This window comes from Accipiter gentilis, chromosome 9, assembly GCF_929443795.1.
Source record: "Accipiter gentilis chromosome 9, bAccGen1.1, whole genome shotgun sequence".
Classification (NCBI taxonomy): domain Eukaryota; kingdom Metazoa; phylum Chordata; class Aves; order Accipitriformes; family Accipitridae; genus Astur; species Astur gentilis.
Genome location: NC_064888.1, coordinates 27,744,199 through 27,754,265, shown reverse-complemented (window position 1 = coordinate 27,754,265; position 10,067 = coordinate 27,744,199). Strand labels below are relative to the sequence as shown.

Sequence of the window (10,067 nt, the reverse complement as noted above, 5' to 3'; positions counted from 1 at the left end):
CCTTGCTACCCCACCCTGCTTGCTGTGCACATGAGGGTCTGGAGCTGCATAATTTATTCCAGTATAGAGGGGAAATTCTGCCATGGGAGACCATGACCCCCGTGGGGGGTCTTAGTTTTTGTACTTCACCATGCCAGGGGAACCTAGCTCAGATATGCTTTAGCACTATGGAATGAAATTTACAGTTTAATCTAAGAGTGTTATAAACTTTTGTAACTGTTTCTAGTATTCCAACTGAAAGTCTGACTTTAAGACATGCTAAATAAGCCTCAGTTTAGCTTCAAACCTGGCTAGTGTTTGAGGGAAGATGGTAACAGAGGTTATCCAAACACACATGGGGGGGAGACCAAATTTGAGCTGCACAGTGGTACCCAGGCATGAACACTACTTGCCAGCAGTGGAGGTGGAGAAGCCAGGGCCTGTCTGCCTTCCCTATGGCTACAGCTCCCTTTGTAGCGCCAACAAATGAGGCAGTCCCTGGGGCTATCTAGTGGGGCAGATTTTGGGCTGTGGCTCCAGACTACAAACCTGACTGTGGTGAAGCTGGAGAGGTGCAGGCATGTGTGCATGCCATACTGACATGCACAAAATCTGGTGGTTACTGTTGACAAACTCTTGGCCCTTCTTTGCTTTTGGGCATGGAAGCCAGGAGCTGTAGCACTGACATCGGCTGCTGGCATACAGAGAGCCTGTGCCCATGTGCATGCTGCCTACCCACTTACAGCAGGGCAAACCCCTTCACCCTTGCTGGTGGCAGGAGCGACACAAGCCACCAGCAGCCTCAGCCAAGTCATGTAACACACAGCAGGGGAGAGGACAGCGCAATCACTTCATCTTAATGAAGAACTTCCCTCTGAGGGTTTCGTAGTGTCTGAGCTGCAGCTAGCACAAAGACCAAGGCAGAAGCATTCTGAACCCCACTGAAAGGATAATGTTCTTCCTAGCCCTGCAGGGTCTCCATGAAGCCTGTGGGCTTTGCCCTCCTAGCCCAGCACTGGCCAGGCACTCCTCCTCCCAGCTCTCCTGACACTTGCACAGGCCCCTCCTATACACAAGGGCAAATCTTTATTTACAGAGCAGCAGTACAGGGGATACAAATATTGTCCCAAGAGAAGGGAGCTTCCCTCTTTCAGGACATGGCAGCAGCAGGTAAGACACACCACCCTGGCAAAGGGCATCACATCCCTTCTGGGGAGGGTCTTACCCTCCCAGAACATCAGCACCATCTCCAGTGCCCTGCAGGAAAGCACAGGTGAGGCAGTCCTGGTCAGAGCCCCCCCAAAAATCAGGCTGGAGGACAGACTGTGCTTTGTCTTCTGCCCTGCCCCAGTCTAGAGCAGCCAGGTGGGCATGGCAGTGCAAAGACAGGTCTTGAGCACTGGAGATACCTGGAAGATGAGAACCTGATGGCTGCTGCTAGCAGCAGAGCTTGGAGAGGCCCAAGCCCCTGGAAGATCCAGCATGGGGATGAAGCACCCACTAAGGCCCCTGCGATGGGGGCTTTCAGAGGCTGGGCCCATCCCAGCCCTGGAGCTCAGCTACTCTCAGTGGACCTCAGAGCTGCTTCCCCAGGCAGTGTGTAGATGTTCCACCCCGAGGGCCTGCACAGACAGACGAGACCAGGCTCCTGCTGCTGCTGCCGTGAAGGCACAGGGAGCACATTCACAGGGCCTGGGTTGCTTTTCACACTACTTGGCTAAAGATGGACTCCAGAAACTCAGCATTAGCCTTCCACAATTTAAACTCACAGCAGCTCCTCAGCCTTGGTTGAGCCTTACCCTCCAGGGCCATGGCCCCAAGCTTTGCTCCCCTGCTCCTGGCTGGACACAGGAGGCTCAAACAGCCCAGGTGAATTCATCCCTGCCCTCACACAAGCTGCTCCTGCCTGCCCTGCCAGCCCACCCTTCTTCCTCCCCAGAAGGGGAGGTAGCAGCCAGTGTGGTGGGGCCCAGGAGCACTGCAGGGCTGCGAGGGACGCAGCCTCAGGGCAAGCAGCGGGGGCTGCAGGGCTGGTCAGCCTCCCCAAGGCCCTTGGCAGTGCCGGCAGGAACAAGGCACAGGGTGCAGGCTTCTGCCTGCCACCTCACGTGTACTCTGTCTTCCGGATGTAACTGGAGGGCACATAGCCCTGCTTCCCATGCGCCTCAGCCAGCCACCACTCCCGATTGCCCGTGATGTCCTCAAACTGCAGGATCCTGAGTCTCTGGTTAGCTGACACACTCAGCTCGTTGGCGTTGCGGCCTTTGAAAGTATAGAGAGCGTAATAGACCTGCCAGGCAGAAGGAGAGTGTCAGGTGGATGGTCATGCCACACAGCCTTGCAGTCACATTGCATTGGATGTGTGGGCTTTTGCTCCTCTTCCCAAACAGTGACAGCCCAAGCCCCATCCTGGCCTCTGCCAGAGATGCCCCCACCTGCCCACCCCCATTTGCAGCCTAATTCTCTGCCTCTACACCTCTACTGCTGGGAGAAAAGGTTTCATCCCCTACCTCAGCCCTTTGGGACAAAGCAGCCTCCACCTCCCACCCTTCCCTGGTCACTGCTAGGGAGGAGGATGATTCAGCCCCAACTCAAGTGAGGAGGTCAGCCCTCAGCATCCCCAGCCCCTCCCTGAGGCTGAGGGCTCACCTGGTTGCCCTCTGACTCGCTGCTCTCCAGCCCAGAGTCTCTGTCCTCCACCGAGGGCGCAGGCCTGAGATGCGCTTTGGCAGGGTGCCCATTGCGAGAGCCAGGGCTGCAGCCCAGCTCGGAGCGGCTGTAGCGGCGCTGAGATGTCACTGTACTAGGCTCCAGCAGGGCTGTCCCATCACCAGAGCCAAGCTGGGGCAGAGACGGGGAGTCCATCTCTGAGGGGTGCTGCAGGGACTGGTATGGGTCTACTAGGGAGACCGAGTCCTGCAGGGGTTTCTGAGTGAAGGTGACAGCCGCCCCAGTGGGGCTGAAGGTCAGCGTGGTGTTGCTTTGGGGAGAGGAGCTGCTGTGCTCTGACTCGTTAGAAGAGTGGCTGCCCACAGAGACATCTGACTGGCTACGGCGTGGGTTGTAGGGCTTCAGAAAGGAGCTGTACACAAAGCCCTTGGTCACTGCAGAGAGAGAGAGGAAGGGAGCTCATATTGGGGCACAGGGGGACCGGAGGAGGGGACTCACAGCAGGCACCAAGGGCAGGGAGCAGCCACCTACCCCCATTGTCTATGAGCCAGCGATTCTGGCTGCCCATGGGGTCCTTCTTCTTGATGACACCCACGATGTCTCCTTCCAGCAGTGAGACATCCAGGTCTTGGGCAGCATTGAAATTGCGATCTGCCTGGAAGAGACTGTCTGGGGGATAGCGGGCCAGGAGGGCAGCTCGAATGTCATCCGACTGCAGGAGGTAGCTAGGCTGCAGAGGAATAAGGCAGGTGTGAGTGGTTGTCCTGGGCACTGCAAGCCCTGACATGGGGTAGAGGGAACTCACCAAGCCAACAAGGGGCTGCCGCCGGGCGGACTGACGCTCCACACTCTTCCTTTCAAAAGGCTTCTTGGGAGCTGCCTGGGACTCTGGGAAGAAGGTGAAGCCCTGGAGCTGCTGGAGGACTCGACTGTGCTCATCCTGGAAGATGGCAATGAGGTTCCCCTCCCTGCCCGACACCTTCAGCAACTGAAACCAGAGCAGGGTTGCAGGTCATGGTTAGGTGACAGCTGCTGGGAAAAGTGGCCAAGAGCTACAGCAGAAGGCTAAGCAGGGGCTCCGAGTCCTGCCTGTGACTTGCATCAGGCCCAGATTTGCAGTCCTGTCTGGACCCAGCTCTGAGTGGTCCCCAAACTCATGACCTGAGATTCTCTTAGGCAAATGCTCTCCTCCCACTGCTCCAGGAGCAGCCAGAGCATTCACCATCTCTGCACGCAATTGCATCATGACCCCACAATCCCTGCCCTGACAGCATCCCACAGGAGCCCTCCCTAAGGCACCTGGGACTTGAAACTGCAGCAACAGTTTCCCCCGCAATGGGATGGGACCCAGAGAGGCTCAGGGACAAGCCCTGCGCAGGGATTAGTGCTGCACTGAGCCCAGAGCGCTGGCTGTGCTCCAGGAACCCACCGACAACAGGGGTCTCAGCTCCTCCAGGGCCAAGCGCACGAAGTCGCAGTGTGCCTCGGCATAGCCCCGCACACAGCTGGCAAACAGCTCCTTGGCAAAGCGCAGGAACTTGGGCAGCTCGTCCAGCAGCTGGGCATTGAGGGCCTCGTAGTTGTTGCGGGCTGACTGCAGCTCATCCAGTGTTCTCTTGTCCTTCAGCTTCTCCGCTCGCTCTGTGCAGTTGTGGAAGTCGAGGAGCTTGTCAAAGCGTTTCTGCACCAGCTTGTGGGGCCCTGCAAACATGCTCAGCAGCTGGTTCAGGGGCGAGCTCACCAGTCGCTCCGTCCGTTCTTTCTGGTGGGCAGAAATGCAGAGCAGGTAAGATGAGATGCTCGCTCTCACTGTGTGGTGAACACTAGCAGCTCACCCTCCAGCACACAGCAGGGTCCATCTTCCTGATGGCACCCACCAGAGCTCCAGAGGTAACTTCCAACAGGAATTATTCTATCATATTACATAAATGTGCCAGTGTGGGCAACATTATGGCAAATACCTGAACCACTCATGTAGAGTGCTGTAAAAAAATGTGTATATAACAGACACATTCAATACACATCATAAATGCACAGGGATCAAAGCTCTCCAGAAGGAAGAGCCGAACAGGAGTGCTCACACCTCTCCCAGGCTGTGTTACCCTCCCTGCAGGCTCCCAGGGGCTCCCCATCTGCAGGAGGGCCCCAGAGGGGTGCCCCCAGCACACAAGAGCACAGCCTCACTCACGAAGTTGGAGAAGAGCTGGTCACTGATGAGCCGATTCACTTTCTGGAACTGGTCCAAGTCCCCACTGCCCTTCTCTGTGCACAGGTCCCACATGCTCACTGCTGCCAGCGCCTTCATGCAAGCCGACTCCTGCACCAGGGACACACAATCAGCATGGCCATGGTTGCTGCTCAGGAGAAGAGGCCTCCCAGGGCAGCCCAGACCCTGAGAGAGGGCCCTGGCAGGGCTGAGGGCCTGAGCACTGGCCAGCGGCACTGCAGGTACACACCATGCAGGCAGGAGGGGCAGTACTTGGCAAGTCCCACGCATTAGGCATCACACCCAGACCAACTCACTCGAACGTGCTGCAGGTAGAGGGAAAGGTCCCGGATAAAGGACTTGATCAGCCGCTCCTGCATCCGGAAATTTTTCTCTGTCTCTTCAAAGGCTTCATCCTTCAGCTGTGAGAGAAATATGTCTCAAGGGAGGCAATTCAGGACTCCAGTACCTCCCAGAGTATGAGATGTGGGGCCTCCTGCCCACAGGCTGAACAGCAGAGATAGGTGGTTCAGACCCTAAGCTCACTCCACCTTGCTGGCCTGGATGAGAGCTACTCATCAGGGAAGGGGTGTGGGGGGACAGCAGACACCACTGCAGAAGCACTGCTGGGTCTAAGTGCATCTGGCAGCTGATGCACATTACCTGGGGTGCAAAGCCTGTGAGATGCTTGAGGTGGCTGCTCACACGGTTGGATTTCTTGATGATAGAGTGGAAGTTGAGCTTGGAGATCTTCTCCATGAGGCTATCCTCATCCCCCTTCCGGTACTTTAGCACTAAAGAGATTGATGTAGAAATCAGAACCCTTTTCAGCACAATGCCCATGTCTTACAGTGCCTCATCAACAATTGCCGTGTTAGTTCTCCCTTTCCCTAAGCCTCTGCAGTCCCAAGTACACCACATATTGTATCATATCACACCATACGTCACCTTGAAATCCAGCACTGTGCCACCTGTAATCCCCTATTTGGCTCTTGATATGACCTACAGTTTGTAGACCCACCATTCAAACTCTTCCATAGGATTATGCATAGCATTAGTATAAGATGACATAGGAAATGGTGTACAATAATCACTGGACATACAGAATGTATTTATATTGCTTCTTTAGCAAATATGAGCAATCAGTACAGGCAGCCTATGTCATTTCAGCTTCAGTGGGGCTATGTGGAAAGAGTAAACTGGAAGACTTGCACAAGTCAGGGGCTTCCAAGGGAAAACAAGGAGGGTGGCTGGCAGGTCAAAGGGAATAATTTTCTCCCTCCGGTCAGTCCTGGGGAGGCTGCCCTTGAATACTGTGGCCAGTTTTGATGCCCCCAGATCAAGAGAGATGTGGGAGAACCAGAACTCCTGACCCACAGGGAGAGCTCAGGCCCCACAAGGAGAGCTGGGGGAGCCGGAGGGGGGTCTGCTCACAGCCAGCAGCTACTTGAAGGGCAGCTACAAAGGTGATGGGGCCAAACTCCTCTGAGCAGTGCCAGGCAACACAAGGACGGGCAGCAGCCACAGATGGCAGCCTGGGAGCTTCAGGGTGGATCAGGGAGCACAGCTTCACCTCAAAGGTGATGGATCCCTGGCACAGGTCAGCAGAGAGGCTGTGAAATCTCCATTCTTGAAGGTCAGTGAGAATCAGCTGGAGGGAGCCATGGCTGATCAGAGCCAACACTGGAGACAAACCTGCTCCAAGCAGGAGGCTGGACAGAAGACCTCAGAGGGCTCTTGCAGCCAGCACCTCTGTGACTCTGTCCTGTCTACAGATATACCTTCAAACTTAGTCTCAGTAAGACAGAGACTGCCCTAGCAGATTAATTCCCTACTTGTTTAAAATTGCATTTTTAAACTTTAAATACAAATTCTTATAATTTTTGTTTTCATTTAATAGCCATGTAGACAGCAACTGCATATATTTCATATCTCTGTATCACAAGAAACAGCTGAAGTCAAATGTATACTGTGCTACTTTAAGTATTGTATCTCATGTTCAGATTTTTTTAAATGCAGCTCTTCTACCACCCTTCTGTGAGGGCACAGACTTTGGGAGCAAATTCCCTCCATGACTGTAGTTGCCAGGTAAGGCTCAGGAGCCGACAGACGCCAGCCTCAACACACCCACTCCTGTCTCCTCTCTCCCTAGCACTACCCAGCTACTCACCCAGGTCCTTCCGGCGCTTGTATTCGTTGATGTTGACGTTGATTTCTTTGACTGCAAGGACAGCAGCTGTGAGCGGTGCCTTGTCAGGGTGAGCCTCGGGTGTGGCGCTCAGTAGCTCCATCAGCAGCAGTGGGTACCTCATCACCCTTTGCACTGGCTTGATGAGGAAGGAGCCCAGGTTAATGTAGTTTGTGCAGCCCCTGGGAAGTTGGAACAAAGGAGATGCACCAGGTTTCAGTCCAGCTCTGCCATGCAAATTCTGCTCCCTCAAACCAATGCCAATCAGACTCAGAACACCAAAGCCTCTAAATCCACTGTACTCCCTAAGTCATCCCACCCTCATCTCCAAACATATTGCACTCCTGAACTCCTGATGCTCTCAGATCAACCCCAGGTTTCCAGACCTCACTCACACCAGGTGACCCTTCCCAGTCAAGGTCCCCTCCATCACCAGACCCACCGTGAAACTCCACATAGGCACAGCATCACACTTACCAGAGTGCCGCTTGCTTCAGACTCCGTCCCACCACCCAGCTGCCCAGATCTGTCCCCCAGTGCAGGACAGACTGACTGTGCTGAGGAAGACAGTCAGTGCAGGGCTCTCCTGGCTCCTTGGGGCTCACTGCTCCTGAAATGTGTTTCCTGCCCAAGACCCCCCATCGCCTTATCACCTGTGCTGCCTGCCTGTGTAGCCCACACATTGCCTCTGCTGTGATCATGCCACAGACACCCTGCTCCTCCCAGACGTGCCTCCACAAGGCACTGTTAGGGCCCCCCAACATGCACCCAGCCGGTGGCAGGAGGTTAGTTACAAAGGAGCAGGCAGGCCAAGACAGACAGACAAGCGGGGACCAACAGGAAGGATGCACTTACCACTCACTGTACAGGCTCCTGCCGGCCCACAGAATGCCAAAAAGCAAAGAAAAGCAATGGGTTAATGGGGCGGCAGGCGTGCAATCCCACAGCCAGCGCCTTCACCCCATCCCACAGTGATGCTGCCAGGGCAGCGGGCAGCCCTGGCCCCCCAGAGCAGCAGCCAGCACTGCTGGCTCCTGGGGCATTAACCTCCACAAGCTGGAGCCCTGGTAGTCGCTGAGCCAGGCAAAGCGGCTCCTTCCTCACCAGCCATGGTGGGGCAGAGCTTGGGAAACAGAAGCCCTCAATCCAGGACATGCCACCTTCTCTGTACCTTGGTGGCTTCTGCTCAGAGTTTAGGGGGGCCTACAGGTGTCCCAGCACCTGTGCATTGGGGCAGGGGCCATCTGAACCCAGACCCTGGTCAACTATGCAGTGACAACGGCAGCCCCTCTCCAGTCATCACCTGAACTGTCCAAGCACTGCTGGCAGAGGGGCAGGGATATTGGAGACTGATCCCCCTACCCCAGCCTGGTGGCTACCACAGCCACAGGCTCCAACCTGAGGCTATCCAGCAGATCCAGGAGCAGTTTCTGCATCTTCTCATCCTTCTCATAGGTTTCCAGCAGTGCAATGGCCTCATCATGGTTCTGGCAATACACCCTGTAGACGTTCTCCAGCTCTTCACGCTGTGCCAGGAACACTGGCCCTGAAGACAGCAGCAAAGCAGGACTTCAGTGTCTCCTGGTCCCCAGCTGTCTCCAGCAACACTGGTGTGTCTCATGGTGAGATGCCCAGTGTCCCTATTCCACACACAGCTCAAGAAGACAGTGCTACTAGAGCACCCAGAATGCCTCCTCATCACCCACTAGCACAGAGAGCTCAATTGATCCAGGTCTCCCAAGGGTGAGAAGCGGGGACACTGGTCATTGGAACCACAGAGAGCAAAGGCACAGGCTGCCCAAGGCCTGAGCAGCAAAAGCTGGCAGCACAGGAGTGAGAAGTGGGGCTTGCTTTGGGGTAAGGGGCCATGGAGGGCCACAGGCACCATGTTTCTCAGCATAGCGACCCATGGGGCAACACAGACCCCCTAGGCTTCACTGCTGGACTGATAAGCAGTGATGGGGACCAGTAGGGAGGAAGCCCAGCCCCGTGATCCTCTCCCACCATTTAAACTGTTCTGCCCTACCACTAGCAAAGCCCATCCCAGCCTGCTGAGAAAAGGTAACAGCAGAATTCATACCAATGGCATCTGAAGCCTCCAAGGTGGACAGCAGCTGCTTGGAGAAGCTAATTACCACGTGGATGTTTCCAAAAAGACCCTCAAAGTCTATGTTCTGCATCTGGGGAATGGGAAGAGAGATGTCCTGGATGGGGGAACATGTCCCAGTCAGACCCAACAGCCCCCCCTTGCCCTTCTGCAACCCACCAGTCCTCAGCTTCACATTAGCCACCTGGTGTGACCTCCTCCCATCACAGTGACTCTGTACTCACTCCCTCATCCCCCAGCGCACTGAAATTCCCACTCCTTATGTGTCCTACCACAGTGTCCTCCTCTTTCCCAGAAATTTCATCCATCCCTCACTCTGTTTACCTGTTATTCTTCCTCTCCTCCCACCAACTCTGTGCCCATGCCAAGACCCCATATTTTCTTTCTCCTGACACTGAATTTAACCCACAAACCAAATGAAGAGGAACGTTTCCCGCCCCAGGAGATGAATCTGTGATACTTGCTGCCAGGTCTCTTGCTCTCAGCAACGGTGAGAGCTCAGCAGGATCCCAAAACAGATGGGCTATTTCTGTGAGTGCAGGGAGCAGTGAGAACCATCCTGCTCCCCTCAGCATAGCTGAATTTCGTCTGTGGATTCCTGTGCTTCTGCTTGGCTGCCTCCAAGAACAAGTGGACTCTGTATCCTCACCCCATCCCACCAGTACTGTGTCGTAGCTGGCCCCACACTCCTACCTGTGCCTGTTGCAGGGGCACCATGATCCTCTCCACGCACATCTCCAGGTCTCGGATATAGTCCCGCTCCGTCTGGAGCAGTTCCTCAATAACCTTGGACCTCTTCTCCAGCATCCTTTGCTCTGGGCTCTCAGTGGCAGCCGAGGAGGTCTCCAGGGATGGTGTCTGGGAGGACAGGAGAGTCATCTCTGCAAGACAGACAAGCAAGATCAGCATCAGCCAGC

The 10,067-nt window shown here is 55.2% G+C and overlaps 2 protein-coding genes across 6 annotated transcripts in view; both read right to left on the bottom strand.

Moving 5' to 3' along the window:
• Positions 1 to 10,067, bottom strand: part of ATP6V0E2 (ATPase H+ transporting V0 subunit e2) — an 87,703-nt gene that overhangs the window by 33,504 nt on the left and 44,132 nt on the right. The window lies entirely within an intron of this gene.
• Positions 804 to 10,067, bottom strand: part of DNMBP (dynamin binding protein) — a 36,431-nt gene continuing 27,167 nt past the window's right edge. For 4 of the 5 annotated variants that reach the window (XM_049811269.1, XM_049811272.1, XM_049811271.1 and 1 more), the window contains 13 exons: positions 9,844 to 10,031; positions 9,124 to 9,223; positions 8,442 to 8,589; positions 7,899 to 7,916; positions 7,026 to 7,225; positions 5,519 to 5,649; positions 5,173 to 5,277; positions 4,838 to 4,966; positions 4,079 to 4,411; positions 3,455 to 3,637; positions 3,181 to 3,379; positions 2,629 to 3,083; positions 804 to 2,269 (listed from right to left, as the gene is read on the bottom strand). In XM_049811269.1, coding sequence (XP_049667226.1) covers positions 2,084 to 2,269; positions 2,629 to 3,083; positions 3,181 to 3,379; positions 3,455 to 3,637; positions 4,079 to 4,411; positions 4,838 to 4,966; positions 5,173 to 5,277; positions 5,519 to 5,649; positions 7,026 to 7,225; positions 7,899 to 7,916; positions 8,442 to 8,589; positions 9,124 to 9,223; positions 9,844 to 10,031 — 2,375 coding nt within the window. In that variant the 3' untranslated portion in view covers positions 804 to 2,083. The remainder of the gene's footprint in view (positions 2,270 to 2,628; positions 3,084 to 3,180; positions 3,380 to 3,454; positions 3,638 to 4,078; positions 4,412 to 4,837; positions 4,967 to 5,172; positions 5,278 to 5,518; positions 5,650 to 7,025; positions 7,226 to 7,898; positions 7,917 to 8,441; positions 8,590 to 9,123; positions 9,224 to 9,843; positions 10,032 to 10,067) is intronic. The other variant, XM_049811273.1, reaches the window with a different exon arrangement.